The sequence below is a fragment of the Muscardinus avellanarius genome, assembly GCF_963383645.1.
Source record: "Muscardinus avellanarius genome assembly, chromosome: 16".
Lineage (NCBI taxonomy): Eukaryota > Metazoa > Chordata > Mammalia > Rodentia > Gliridae > Muscardinus > Muscardinus avellanarius.
In genome coordinates, this window is record NC_137802.1 from 4,565,985 (window position 1) to 4,580,924 (window position 14,940).

Genomic DNA, 14,940 nt, shown 5'->3' on the forward strand with positions numbered 1-14,940 from the left:
GCATGCGCCACCACGCCTGGCATTATTCTTTGTTTTTGAAACAGGGTCTCACCAAGTTGCGGAGGGCCTCATAAGTGGACGAGGCAGGCTGTGAATCTCTGTCCTCCTGTCTCAGCCTCCCTCGTACTGGGATGACAAGCGTGTGCCTCCACGCCTGGCCTTATTTTCAGTTTGAAACGGGGTCTCACTAAGTTGTGCAGGGCATCAAATCTGCTCCTCCTGTCCCAGCCTCTACCCTTTCAGACCCTCTCTCCCTGATGCCAACGCTCGCAGGCCGCCATTCCGTTTCACAGATGAGGGCGCCCAGATTCCTGGAGGGGGCTACACAGCAGTGGCGGGGCCAGGCGGGGCGCACCAGGCCTGGTGTCCTCGCCGGGGCTCTGGCCAGGCGTGGCGGATCACCGTGTCAGACGGCCGGGCTGGGCGGTGCGGCATGGCTGGGCCTCTGTCCCCAGGAGCCTGAGTCTGGAGGTCGTGGGGGCAGGCAGCGGGAGGAGGTGGGCAGGTAGACCGTCCAGGGGACAGACTCAGTTTTGTCCTGAGCCTGGCGGTCACAGAGCTGGAGGCAGAGCATCCGGGCCGGCCGTGGTGCTCCCTGGAAGGCCCGGCCCTGCCAGCCGCCCACTGCCGCACACAGGTGCTAAGAAAGCGCCCTCTGCCCCCGGCCGAGCGGTCTGGTGTCCAGCCCGCCCCGGCCCTCCTGACCCAGGTGCCCGCTCTCCCCGCCCGCTCCCATGCCTCTCCCCAGGGGTGTTCGGGGCCTGCACCCTGCACCCTTCCTGGGTGCCGGCCGCCATCGGCGCCTCCGCCCGTCTGTCCAGCGAGCCTCAGGCAGGGCTCTGCCTCCCCCTCCCTTCAGCCTTGCCCCCCCCTTTTTCCTGTGGTGCTGGGAATTCAACCCAAGGGCATTGTACCTTTGAGCTACACCCCCAGCCCTTAAAAAAAAAGGACATTTTTTTTGGTACTAGGGATTAAACTCAGGAGTGTTTTACCACTGAGCTACCCCCACCCCCATTTTATTTTTTATTTGGAAGCGGGAGTCTCATTAATTTGCTGAGGCTGGCCTCGAACCTGTCATTGTCCTGTCTCAGCCTCCCAAGTACTGGATTCACAGGTGTGCGCCTCCACGCCTAGCTTTTTAAAAAATCGAGGCAGGGTCTTGCTAAGTCTCTGAGGGTCTCAGTTAGTTGCTGAGGCCGGCCTCCAGCCTGTGGTCCTGCTGTCTGTCCTCCCAAGCACTGGGAGCCTTGGTGGCCAGGCCCGCTTGCTTCCTGCGCTGCTGTCTGTGAAGGGAACTTTCCGTCCTGGCCGCTCCTTCCCTCCACCCTCCCACACTGCCATTTGCTGATCAGGGTTCTTTCTCCTCCTCCCTCCGAAGGTCTCCGGCCCCTTCCCACTCACCCTTCCGTTTGGTCTGTCTTCTCTGGCGCCGCCCTCTTTCCCTTCGCCCCGCCCTCTCCCACCGCTCCTCGAGGACTCGAGGATGTCAGAAATACCGTTCCGACCGCGTCAGTTCCTGCCCCAAACAAAACAAACCCAGCCCCGGGAGCATCGCTTTCAGCAGCAGCTCCTGAAATGATCCGAAGTGGTTTGCAGTTGAATATTGTGAGCCTTAGCAGCCCTTTAGCTCAAAGCTCAGCAGTTCCTCAGAGGCGCGCGTCCACCCAGAAACCCGCACGCAGGCGTCCCCCAGGGAAACTGCCCGAAGCCCAGCCGGCGACCAGCTAAGCCAACAGTCCTCGCCGAGAAAGCAGCGGGCGCTGTAACCCAGCCAGGCCGCGGGGCGCGACCCTCAGCGGGTGCAGGGACCCAGGGCGCCGATCCCACTCCTGTCTGAACGCACAGTCACAGGGCCCTGGAGACAGCAGGGCCGGGCTGGCGCGTGGTGACTGCTCCCGGAATTCGCCTCTTTGGGGGATGTGAAGACATCCTGCATGGCGCCTCATGCTTGTACTCCCAGGGCGTGGGAGGCTGAGACAGGAGGATTGCAGGTTCAAGACCAGCCTTAGCAAATCAGGGAGGCCCCACAACTTTGACCCTGTCTCCAAATAAAAAACTAAAGTGGACCTGGGAGTGTATCTCAGAGCCCCTGGTTCCATCCCTAGTACAACAGCGACAGCCACCTCCTGGAGTTAGGTGGCAATGACGGCCGCATAGCATTCCAGTACACTAAAAATAATTTGTATTTCTTTTTCTTTTTTTTTTTTTTTTTTTTTTGCAGTACTAGGGATTGAACCCAGGAACGTTCTACCTCAGGGCTATACATCTAATTCTTTTTATTTTGAAACAAGGCCCCATTACGTTGCTGAGGCTGCCTCGAACCTGCAATCCTCCTGTTTCAGCCTCTCTCGTCCTGGGCTCCAGGCACGTGCCACCGTGCCAGGCTTATTACTGCATCTTTGAAATGATAAAAGGATGTTCTCAAACAGGACGGCAAAGATACCTCCACGGCGCAGTGCAGAGAGCGCCCCGTACTCTACCAGGCGGCTTTGCTAGAACGCTTCTGGGGAGCGTGGCAGCTGCATAGCATTCCAGTACACTAAAAATAATTTGTATTTCTTTTTCTTTTTTCTTTTTTTTTTTTTTTTTGCAGTACTAGGGATTGAACCCAGGAACGTTCTACCTCAGGGCTATACATCTAATTCTTTTTATTTTGAAACAAGGCCTCATTACGTTGCTGAGGCTGCCTCGAACCTCAGGAGGCCCCAGGAGGCCACGCACGCGTGATGGCCGGAGGGCACCTCGTGAAATAGTAACAGAAGCACACCTGTGCTCCCAGCACTTAGAGGCTGAGCAGGAAGGTCCCAGGTTCAAGGCCCGTGTGCAGTCACTTAGCCAGCCCTGTCTCTAAAGAATCAAAAGGGCTGAGAGGTAGCTCAGAGGTAGAGCACCCCTGGGTTCAGTCCCAGGACTGGGAGAAAAAGCCACAGACCCTCTCATGCGGTGTGGAGCGGATGAGCCCAGCGCCGATGGGGAGAGTCTCCGAGGGCTGGACTGAGCGGCATCGCAGAGGGGGCGTCACATGTGGGTAGGGTCTCGGTGCGCCCTACCGTAAAGGGCGAGGGCCAGCCGGCTGCCGTGGCGCGCGCTCGTCATCCCAGCACTTGGGAAGCCGAGACAGGAGGATCGTGGGCTTCACAGCCAGCCTCAGCTACTTAGTGAGGCTCCACAAATGAGTGAGACCCTGTTCCAAAATAAAAAGTAAAAGTCAGGGCTGGGGGCGTAGCTCAGAGGTAGACCGGCTAGCGGGCGTGGGCCCCACCGTGGCAGCCCCCCAGGAAGCTGAGGCGGGGCCAGACCCGGCTCACAATGATAAGACCCGGAGGACGAGCGTCAGTGCTGGGCTGAGACCTGGCCGCCCCGGTGAGCCGCACGTGGGGTTTGCACGCACGCTCTTCGGTGCCTGACACAGAAGCCAACGGGAGCCGCAGGGCCGTGGGGAAGGAGCATTTCCTCCTGCCGTGGCGGGCGGAGTAAACAGACCCTGGGAACGGCTCCAGCAGGGGAGGGCGAGGGAAGGCATGTTTTTATTCTGTGCCCAAAAAGGAAGTCCACCTTGCTGCACCAAACGGGCCTGGCTTTTGTTTTGCTTCTTGTTTTACTCGGGAGATGACGAGGGTCGTTTCAGCGAGGCGACGCCGGCGTCTCAGCTCACTGAAGTTGATGCGACGGACTTAGCGGCGGACATTGTTAGGCCCAAAGAGACATCACTTCCGAAGGGCGTGAGTTCAGAGAAGCTTTCTGTTTCTGCTGCTGGGCTGGAGCTCAGCACGTTCTCCTCTAAGCTCTACCCCTCGAGCCCTTTTTCTTTTGAAACAGGGCCTTGTTAAGCAGCTGCGGCAGGCCTTGAACCTGTGTCCTCCGGTTCCAGCCTCCCAAGCACTGGGATTACACGGGCGCACCCCCACACTGCTGGGAAACTCGGAGGCGGTGTGGCGTGGCGCCCGCCCTGGACGGTCCCCCGTCGCCAGTGCGAGGCCTGCCCTGTTTTATGGGACGGCTTCCTTTGGAGCCAGCTGGGGAGGCTGCCCTCCAGCCTGCTGAGCCTCGGGGAGCCGTCTCCTGCCGCCCGCTGGCCCCAGCTCCTGGGCAAGAGACCTTTTTGGGCCCTTGGTCTTGGTGAGGGAAAACGACTTTCAGTGCTGGATATGTCTAAAGCCCGAACAGGGTCAGGGCTGGGGTGTGGCCTCGTGGCCAGCATTGCCTAGCATGCGTGGGCCTGCGAGGCAAGCACGGCCAAGTAAAACCACGTGGGCCACAGCAAGGGTGGGGTGTGTGGGGGCGAGAGCCGTGCCGCGGAGCTCGGGGGAAGTGCGGCCTCCCCGTCACATGGGGATGAGACTGACTGCCCCACAGGGGTTTTGAAGATCCAGAGGGTGAACGCCTTGCTCAGGGGAGCCGGGCCAGGTGGGCTCAGGGAGCGCTCGTCCACACCCTCCGCCTGCTGCCCAACAGAGGGTCGTGCCCCTCACCCGCCTGGCGTGACAGCCGTGGAGACCCGGCCTGCCTCCTGCCCAGCGGTGTCCCGGGCGGGTCGGGGGGCAGGAAGCCGGTATTTGCAGGCCTGCCCCTGCGGGTTCTGCATGGGCCCTTGCCTCTGCCGTGCCCGCTGGCCTCAGCCACACGGCTAGCCAGGCAGGCCCTGTGGTGGGTGGAGGAAGGCCCACTGCCTTGTCCCTCCTGGGCCAGGCCGGGAGGGGCGCTGAGGCCTCTGCACCCGGGCTCCGATAGCCAGGAGCGCATACTAGGCACCAGGTGTGACTGTGCGTGTCTCCCTTTACACACAGTCACACCTGTGACTTCACGTCTAGACCTGGCCCGGGCCGGGAGGGCGGCACGTTGAGGGTGGTCTTCTGCCCTGGGGCCCGTGGTGGGCCCTGTGGATAGCCAGGGAGGCCGGGGGATGCCAGCCTCACCGCAGAGGCCTGAGCCTCGGCTGCCTGCGCATTCCTCCGTCGCATCCCCGTCGCTGTCGCAGGCCGTCCAGTAGCTGCGCCCGCAGCTCTAGGGGTCTCGCTCCTCTGGGGAGACACCTGCTGGGCAGCTGCGCCCTTGGCCGCATGCCGCTCCCCCCTGGAGCCGGGGAGCCTGGCCACTCCTTGCCACCAGCTTCTTGGTGTGGCGGTGGCCCAGCCATCGCGCCACCGCCGTCACCAGCCAGGTCTAAATTAAGCCCCGGGTCATGGGAACTCCAAGTTTTCCCATGCAGCTCTGCATTTTTTCAAGTGTGTCCTGCTGGAAGGTTGCACTGAGACAGGCCATGCTGGTCCCCGCCGGCCTCCCGGGTGGGTGCGGCCGCCTCCATCAGCGCCTCAGTGCTAGCCACGGCGTGAGGAACAGAGGTCTCTGGGCGCCACGGGAGGGATTCTGAGCGTGGTCAAGAAAGCCCCCCCACGCAGCCCCCCCAGGCCTGGAGAGAGACCCCTGCTGGGCCTGTGGCCTGAGCTTTTGCACAGAAGCTTGAGTGCCCTGGACACCAGGGCAGGGAAGTTGGCCATTTGTCAGAACAGGGGCTGCAGCACCGGAAGGTTTGGGGGAGACCCGGTCCAGCCCTGCCATCTAGAGGCAGGGACCCCGGGTGCTGGCGCCTGAGCCCTTCAGCAGCGCAGCTGGCGCCTCTTCCCCTGCTTCTGATGCCGAGAGCTTTCTCCCGCCCCATGTCTTGCCTCTGTACGCCACCCCCAGCCCTCCGCGCGCTGGCAACCCCTCTTCCCCCGAGCTACGTCCCCGTCCCTCCTGCGTGGCCTTTAAAGGTGCTGCGCGTGGTCATTCACGGAGCCGCTCTGAGATGCAGAAGGGGACGTAGGGCTGTGTTAAGGAAGCCGTGTCCTCAGCCGTCCGGGGCGTGCATGGCCGTCACGGCGGCACTTGGGAGGCTGAGACAGGATTGCAGGCCAGCCCCAGCTACTTAGGCCCTCCACAACTTGATGAGACCTTGTTCAAAATAAAAAATAACTAGGGCTGGAGGTATAGCTCAGAGGTAGAATGCCTCCGGTTCAACCCCCGGTACCACCAGAAAAAACCAAAACAAAACGAAACCCGCCAAACAACACACATTTCACTCCCTGCATCGTCCGCCCCAAGGGCTGCTCTTCCGAGAGCGACCAGGCGGAGGCTTGGCGCAGAAGGGAAATTTCCTCAGCGTCTTCCTGGAGTGTGACTTCCGCGCTTAGGAGAAGCGCGGCCCTGGGAGTCACAGGAGCCGCCTGCCAGCCCCTGCGCTCTCCTGGGTCTGCAGGCGGCCCCTGGCCCGGCCTCCTCGCCTGCTGGTGGGGGCTGGCACCCCGCAGGGGCACCCCTTCCCCGGAGCGAGGAACGCACATGTGGCTCGACTTGTCCTTCCATCTTGAAGTGACTCTGAAGTGTTTTCTTTTCCCTTGAAAATGGTGACCACAGCTCTGTTTGTTTACCCATCCCCCGTCGTGGATACTGTGATAACTGAATTTGTTTTCTCTAGCCAGCAGGAAGTCAGTGGAGCGGCCATGCTCAGGTTCAGTCGGAGTCGCTTCTCTCTTGGCTGAGGCTCACCAGTGTCCGAGCGTGAGGGCAATCACCAATTTTTCCCCTGTTCATTGCTCTGCCCCGCAGGAGCCAGTTATGAGGCTTCAAGTTAACGCTAGCCGGGCCGGGCAGGGCCATAATGGTCCTTTCTCTTCGGGCTGAAATGATCACTGTTGAAAAGAATGTGTCACTGTCAGAGCCGTCCTGACCGGCCTGTCCGGGCCTGTCATGTGAGCTGCGGCCTCGGCTCCCCTCGGGCTTCGCGTGGGGCGGCTCGCCCTCCCCAGCAGGGGGACCGGCGCTTGCCCTCTCCTCAGGAGGCTTGTTCAGAACGTGGGCTCCGCCGGGCATGGTGGCGTGCCCCTGGGATCCCTGTAGTTGGGAGGCTGAGACAGGAGGACCACAGGTTCGAGGCCGGTCTCAGCAACTTAGTAAGACCCTCGGCAAGTAAGAAAGACTCTGTTTCAATATAAAAGGGCAAAAAGAGCCGGGGGTATAGCTTGGGAGTAAAACATCCCTGGGTCCAGTCCCAGTGGAACCAGTGAATGAATGAATGGTGCGGGGGTGTGGCGTGGAGGTGGAATGCCCTGGGCTCCATCCCAGTGCGGGGAAGGGTGGCGTGGAGGTGGAACGCCCTGGGTTCCAACCCCTGGCTCTGCCCATTATTCTGTTTCTGGCTCCCAGGAGGTTCTGATAAAGATGTTTTTTTTTTTTTTTTCAGGGGGGTCTGGGTATGGAACCCAGGGGCATTTGACCCCCGAGCTACACCCCTCTGCCCTATTTTTCATTTTGAAACAGGGTCTCGCTAAGTTGCAGAGGGTGTAAGTAGCTGAGCCTGTCCGTGAGCCGCGATCCTCCATTCTCAGTCTCCGGAGTGCTGGGATCACACGCGTGCGCCACCACGCCCGCCTTCGATGAACACGGTTTGCGGACCACAGCGGTGTGGTGCCGGGAAGTGTGGGCGTCCCTCGGGGCTCCTCGCCTTGGTTTTAGAGAGATGGCGGTTTGGGAAGGGCCGCCGCTCACCGCAGGCGCTGCACCTGAGGAGGCCGCTCAGCCGCCTCCTGCTTCCCACTGGGCCTGGCTTGCCGGTCTCTGTGAGGCTGTGGCTCTGGGCCAGGGGTCTCTGCCTTTACAGCAGCTACAGGCCTTGATAACGGCAGCCGCAAAGCCCCCGGCCCAGATCTCAGGGCTTCCATGGAGACCCTGACTGGCACCGCTCACACAGGGCCGTGGGCAGAGTCACCGTGCAGACAGGGCCCCACCCGGCTGCTCGGAACCGGGCACAGCCTGTCTCTGGGTCGGGAGTGCTGGGCCTGGAAGGCGCCTCCTCTCCTGGTGCCAGGTGTCCGGAGGCCCTGGCGCTGGCCCGGCAATGGCAGCACTCCTGGCTGAGAGGCCTCCAGGGGGCCCAGCCTGATGTTGCTGTGCCTGGGAGGGCCCTGCCCGAGTCCCCGGCCTCTCCCTGTCCAGTGCGCCAAGGAAGCGCCTTCCGGGACGGGGGATAGTGGCTACCCAGGCAAAACCGCCGATGGCGTTTTCAGATCGGAAACTGTCTCCGCAGCTTGGGTTCCTCAATTGCGCAGCCCCGCCACCACTGCTTTCCTTGGGCCCTGAGGCCTCCTGGGAGCCCTGGCAGCCTGCAGAGTCCCCCGCCCCGCTCCCCCAGGCCGCTTATCGCCAGGGCCTTCTCTCCGTGAAAGCACTCTTCCTGTGATAGTCTTGGCCATCGGAGGGCGTTCGACTGGCGCTGTTTCTCCCCCCTCGGCTGGAGCTTGGCGGGAGGCTCCCAGCGCCTCAGGGAGCCCCAAACAGCTCGCCCGTAGGTGCCCGGCATCAGAGGGCCGGCACGCCGCGCACCCGAGCGTTGGCGTTGGCTTGGGCGTGCTGCTCTGTAGGCTGGGCAACGCTACAGAGCCGCGTTCTTTACCTTTGAGAGTCCGACCCTCTCTGCTAGCTGCACGCCCTTCCCGTGACAAGGCCCGGTGCGTCAGGCGTGCGGTTACTGTGAGTGCTGCTCATCTCTGGGCCTCGGACGGGCTTTGGCGGGCCCACAAGAGCTGGCTAGACGGGCAGGTCTGAGTGTCCGCTCAGCCGCAGCCAGCTCCGCGCCTTTGGCTGGAGAGCGAGGGGCGAGACGGTGGGCGAGCGTGACACGCCCCGTCGTGTGGTTTTATGTGACAAGTGGCCACTGCGTTTGTTTACACACGTGCTTTTGATGGGCCTGCTGTCTGCCTGAGCTCGAGATGAGGAAGCTGGGTCCGGCTGTTGTTTCTCTGGCAGCTCGGGTGAGGGCCGGCCACGGTGGGAGGCAAGGGCCGGTCCGCAGCACAGGGCTGTGGGGCAGGTGCTAGCCGGCCCGGTGACCAGAGCCTCGGGCCTCCTCCGTGCAGCGGGAGCAGCAGCCCTCGCCTGGAGGGTTTTCACGAGTCAAGCGGACAGGGCCAGCCCCAAGGACCCAGAGCAGGCCGTGGTGGCGGGCAGGCCCGCGCTTTCTGCCTTATCCGTGGCTGCGTTTCCCTCGCCCCTGCTGGGCGCGCCTTCCCGTGCACTGGGGACCTTGTTTCTGACCTGTAACGTCATTTATTCAACAGCGCTCATTTCATGTCGGACACAGAGCTGGCTGCCAGGGACTCGCCGTGAACGAGACATATGGGGGTCACCGAAGTTGAGGACCAGAGCCCCGTGTCGGAGACACGGACCCCGCTGTAGCCCCGTAAGTGCTTCTCGCCTGGAAGAAGGGGTGGGCGTATTGGGGTCCGGGGCACGTGAGCGCTGGGCCTCGGTTTTCTCCTGTCAGAGAAGGGCGTGGGCCAAGGGCCTCGAAAGGTTTAGGCCGTGGGGGCCAGGCCAGTGGCGGAGGCTCTCGAAAGCCTGGGGAGGTTGGTCTCAGCGTGTTCTAGAAGAGCCCCGGGAACCTTCAGAAATTCCTAAGCAGGGACAGCCGGAGAGAAGTGGCCCTCGAGATTCCTGGGCAGCCAGAAGCCCCAACGACCACGCCAAACGCCCAGCATTCCGTGTGCGCACGTGTGCGTGGCACGGGGAAGCCTCCCGGCACTCCACCTCTGGACTACACCCCAGCCCTTTTTATTATTATCTTGAAGCTGGGTCTTGCTAAGTCGTGGGGGCCAGCCTTGAACCTGCAATCCTCCTTTCTCGGCCTCCCAAGTACCTGGATTATAGGCCTGCACCATCACAGCCGGCACACGCTCAGCGATTTCAGAGTTACAGACCAGCCTTTAGGCGTTAAGACGCTCCTAAAGTGAGAGGCTTCCTTGTCTCCACATGTGAGCATCGGGCTTGGGGTGTAGCTCCCTGGTAGAGAGGCCCTGAGCTCATCTCCCACATAAAGAGTAAATAAATACATTTATCAGGATCACTTTCTCTGATGTCCTAATTCTTCTATACCTGGCTTCCACTTGGTGGTAAAAATACAACCCACAATGTAGCTATTCCAGTCTTTTGAAAATTGAACAATTATTATATCACTACTTTTAATGGCTTAATTTGAGTTAGGTTTTATTCATTATTAGGTGGTGTTATTTTTATTTTGTGGCACTGAAAATGGAACCCAGGGGCATTCCACCTCCGAGCTATACCCCCAGCCCTGTTTTTTATTCTTTATTTTGAAACAGCGTCTCACTGAGTTGCAAAGAGCCTCACTAAGTAGCTGAGGCTGTCCGCGAACCGCGATCCTCAGGTCTCAGCCTCCTGAATTCTGGGTGTGCGACCCCTCGCCCGGCTTAGCTGGTGTTACTGGTCTTAGTTCTTGTTTATTTATTTTGGTGGTACTGAAGATTGAATCCTGGGGTATTCTTCCTCTGAGCTATACCCCCAGGCCATTATTTATTTATTTACTTACTAATTTTTGCAGTAATTGAATCCTGGGGTAATCTTCCTCTGAGCTACACCCCAGCCCTATTTTTTATTCTTTATTTAAGGGCTCACTAAGTTGCAGAGGTCTCAGTAAGTAGCTGAGGCTGGCTCTCATCCTGCCTGCAATCTTGTCTCAGCTTCCCAAGTACAGGGATTAAACGTGTTTGCCACCACGCCTGGCTTTTTATTTTTATTTATTTATTTTTAGTGGTACTGGGGATTGAACTCAGGGGCATTCTACCTTCAAGCTGCACCCCAGTCCTATTTTTTATTCTTTATTTTGCTTTTGTGTGTATACATGTGGTACTGGGGATTGAACCCAGAGGCAATCTACCTTTGAGCTACACCCCTAGCCAGATTTTATTTCTTATTTGGAAGCAGGTCTCACTGGGTTGATGAGAAGGAGTCTCCATACTTGCCGAGGCTGTCCGCGAACTGCGACTTTCCTGTCTCAGCCCCCAAGTCCTGGGATTACAAACATGCGCCACCACGCCCAGCTTATTCTTTATTTTAAAACAGGATCGCACCAAGTTGCAGAGGGCCTAAGTAGCTGAGGCTGGCGGTGAATCTGTGATCCTCCTGTCTCAGCCTCCCCAGTGCTGAGATTACAAGTGTGTGCTACCACGCCCCGCTCGTTTTTTATTTTGAAACAGTGTCTAAGTTGCTGAGGCTGGCCTTGAACCTGAGCTCCACCTGCCTCAGCCTCCCAAACAGCGGGGCTTGCAGGCCCGTGCCAGAGCGCATGGCTTGCCGGGCTTCGCCTTGGGAGCAGATGGGCTCCGCGCATCTCGGGGAGCCGGGGATGGCGCTCGCGCGGGGCTCTGCGCCTGGCGGGCGCTCAGGTCACCACAGAGTGGGATTCTCTTCTCCCCCTAGGTCATGGCTCCCACCTTCTCAGATCTGAGGCTCCAGAGGAGGAAATGACCGTTCAGGCCCCTCGGGAACTGGGCCTGCACCGAGCGCGGGCTTCCTGACGGCAGGGTAACTTCTCTCTCCGAAGGGCTTCACGTCAAGCGTGCTGACGAGAGAGTAAAGATGACGACTTCGTCCATCCGGCGGCAGGTGAAGAACATCGTGAACAATTACTCGGAGGCGGAGATCAAGGTCCGGGAAGCCACCTCCAACGACCCGTGGGGCCCGTCCAGCTCCCTGATGACGGAGATCGCCGACCTCACCTACAACGTGGTGGCCTTCTCGGAGATCATGAGCATGGCGTGGAAGCGCCTGAACGACCACGGCAAGAACTGGCGGCACGTGTACAAGGCGCTGACGCTGCTGGACTACCTGGTCAAGACGGGCTCCGAGCGCGTGGCGCAGCAGTGCCGCGAGAACGTCTTCGCCATCCAGACGCTCAAGGACTTCCAGTACGTCGACCGCGATGGCAAGGACCAGGGCATCAACGTGCGCGAGAAGTCCAAGCAGCTGGTGGCGCTGCTCAAGGACGAGGAGCGCCTGAGGGCCGAGAGGGCCCAGGCCCTCCAGACCAAGGAGCGCCTGGCCCAGGTGGCCCCCGGCACGGGCCGCAGCCAGGCCACCTTCGGCCGCGGCTCCAGCCAGCCCAACCTGTCCACCAGCTACTCGGAGCAGGAGTACGGCAAGGCCGGGGGGTCGCCGGCCTCCTACCACGGCTGTGAGTGATGGGGCGGCGTGGGCAGCAGGGGCAGGGCCCCGGGCCGAGCAGGTGGTGCCACCGTGGGGCTCCGCCCCGTCCCGCTCATCCGGCTTGAGTTACGGTCACAGGGCCGTGGGCCCCGTGGTGCTCTGCGGTCTCATTTGTTGAATCTGGGCAGGGAGGCCCCTTGGCCTCCTGGGTGCCGGAGAGAAGGACCAGGTAGCGGGGAGCGACCCTTTGGCGGCAGGGGAAGTGGATGCTCTCCTGGTTGGCGCGTGTCTTGGGCTCGAGTGGACGTTGTGTGCTGACCGGGCCGCAGGTGTCTGGAGTGGCTCCATGTCGCATCACAGGCAGTGAGGTTAGATGGCTGTGTCTCGCTGAAAGAGGTCAAAGGCGGAGATGCCTGTGCCGCTGGTTAGCGGGAGCCAGGCGTCTTACCCACGCAGGGGGAGTCCGGTGCTGACCGGCCGGCGTGCATTGGCTTTGCGTGCTGGTCTCTGTGGCTGGATGCCGCGTCCTGCGCTCAGGGAGGTTTCAGCGAGCAGAGGGGCTTCGAGGCCTGACAGCGGCGACTGTCTGAACCCTGCTGGCTGGCGTCCATGGTCCCGGAGCAGCACTCTCCTCACCACCGGGCCCCCCACACGGGTGGCCCTGGTGGCCTTGATGTGGGGCAGGGATGGAGGTGAGGGGTGCAGAGGGGGGTGGGGATCAGCCGGCAGAGGCGGGCAGTGACCCCTGTCCGGGCTCCGTCCTCAGGCGGCCAGCACGGTGCCCCTCAGGTTTCAGCGTGCCTTGGCCCCTCCCCCGGAAGTGTGTCAGCAGGAGGTTTGCATGTCAGAGACAGGCTCAGCCTCTAGCAATCCTCAAGCAGCTCGGAGCAGGGTAGCGGGCCTTCTCTACTCACCGTTACTGTCTCCTGGTGTGTTGGAATGGCTCTGCTCAAAGGCTGTGACCTCTTTGACACCACTTGGAAATGACTTATACCCCAGAGATAAGGGTCGCCCTGTAAGTAAGCAGGGAAATTGTTGTATTCTTCACTATTTTCTTTTCTTTCTTTTCTCCTTGTGTGTGTGTGTGTGTGTGTGTTAGTAGGGATTGAACCCAGGGATGCTGTACCTCTAAGCTACACCCCCAGCCCTTTTTTATTTTGAAACAGGGTGTCACTAAGTTGACGGGGCCGGCCTCAAGCCTGTGATCCTCCTGTCTTAGCCTCCAAAGTTCTGGGATTACAGGCTGCATTTTATTTCCTCCAGGGCCCTCCTGCCACTCCCAGGAGACATTGCCTTTGGGTAGCGCTGTCCCCCCCCCGGCCCCCACTCCACCCAGACCTCTCACGGGAGGCTGCACGGCTCTCCCCTTTCCACTCCACCCACAGTCCGTGTTCCCGCGAAGCCGAAGGGCACAAGCGGGGAGCTGAACCAGCACCGTGCTCCACAGCTTGCGGGTGTCCCGGGTGCAGGGGCGAGCCGGTGCAGGTGCCGGGGGTCGCACGGGGGCTGCCTCCCCAGGCCAAGGTGGGTCTCAGCCACTGGCCCAGCCAGGAAGGCTGCCCGCTGGGCTGAGGCCGCCCGGCTTGGGAGGTTCTGGCTCCCCCAGACCTGGAGCCCTAGCTGGGCCGGGGACCGGCAGGTGGTCCAGGCTTACGGTGGCGGGGTGAGGCGGGAGCCTGGGTGGCCTCGGCTGCGGCTAACGGTGTCTCTCTCTGTGTGTGTGTGTCCCTGCCCCGCAGCGCCCGAGGCCTCGCTGTGCCCCCAGCACCGCATGGCAGCCCCGCTGGGTCAGAGCGAGGAGCCGCAGCCGCTGAGCCAGCGCTACCCTTTCCTGCCGCACCTGGGGCCGGCCTCCCGCCCAAATGGCGACTGGTCCCAGCCCTGCCTCACTTGCGACCGCGCAGCCCGAGGTGGGACGGCGGTTTCCTTCTCTCCTTCTAGAAATGCCGGGCAGCTTGCCGGGGGGTGCTCGCGGAGCCAGTACAGCCAACTCTCTCCCCACTCCGGCCCTCCCGCCCCCCACAACACTCACTTGGGGGGCCGCACTCTGGGTCTGCGTGGGGCCAGGGGCCTTTCCTCCCCGGCCCAGGACCCGGCCTCTGGAGGGCCTGCTGCCTGCCGGGCCACCGGCCGGTGCATTTCCCCCTCACGGTGCTGAGCAGTGGATGGTGCTGGGAGCCTCGCCCGGAACAGTGGCAGACGCCTCCCTGGGCATCCTGTGGCTTCTCTTTACCCCCAAATCAAGCTGTCCTTCCTGGTCTCATTACCACGTGCACAGAGAGTTCGCTGTACTGTCAATTCTAGAGCGTGGGGGCCGAGGATAATGAGCTCAGTGGGTAACTAAAAATGGCTTCTCTTTTGACAAGTTAATAATGTGTCTTGGTCAGAGCCCACACTGTTGCAGGTTAAACTGGAATCAGATTTTCACTGTTGTCTGTAAGAAAATGGCCTTGGTCAAGCTAGGTGTGGTGGTGCACGCTTATAATCCCAGTACTTGGGAGGCTGAGGCAGGAAGATCTCAGGTTTGAGGACAGTCTCAGTGGGTAGTGAGACTCTCATCAACCTGGCGAGACCCTGTTTCAAAATAAAAGTAAAGCTGGGCATGGTGGCCGCACTGGTAATCCTAGCACTAGGGAGGCGGAGACAGGAGGATCTCAGGTTTGAGGACAGCCCCCGTAACTTAGACCTTGTTTCAAAATAAAGAAAAATAGGGCTGGGGGTGTAGCTCGGAGGTAGAACGCCCCTGGGTGGTTTGCTTTCATCCCCACCCATCCAGGAGAACACTCGCTCTCTTACCAGAAGGGTGCCGACAGCAAGCCTCCGGTGCTGTCCTGATAGCCGGCGAGCTCCGTGTGGCCCTGGAGACAGCCGCTGTCCGGCCATGCTCGTTGCCGCCGTAGCCTGCTTGACCTGGGTGTTGGTGTGGTCACTCTTTAGCTCCATGGCCCTGCCTTTCCTTGA

The 14,940-nt window shown here is 60.7% G+C and overlaps 1 protein-coding gene across 4 annotated transcripts in view; it reads left to right on the plus strand.

The window, feature by feature from the left end:
* Positions 1–11,412: 11,412 nt before the first annotated feature.
* The window catches only part of EPN2 (epsin 2), a gene marked incomplete at both ends in the record, with an annotated part of 30,097 nt that continues 26,569 nt past the window's right edge, over positions 11,413–14,940 (plus strand). For 3 of the 4 annotated variants that reach the window (XM_080713262.1, XM_080713263.1, XM_080713264.1), the window contains 2 exons: positions 11,413–12,007; positions 13,719–13,889. In XM_080713262.1, coding sequence (XP_080569388.1) covers positions 11,413–12,007; positions 13,719–13,889 — 766 coding nt within the window. The remainder of the gene's footprint in view (positions 12,008–13,718; positions 13,890–14,940) is intronic. The other variant, XM_080713265.1, reaches the window with a different exon arrangement.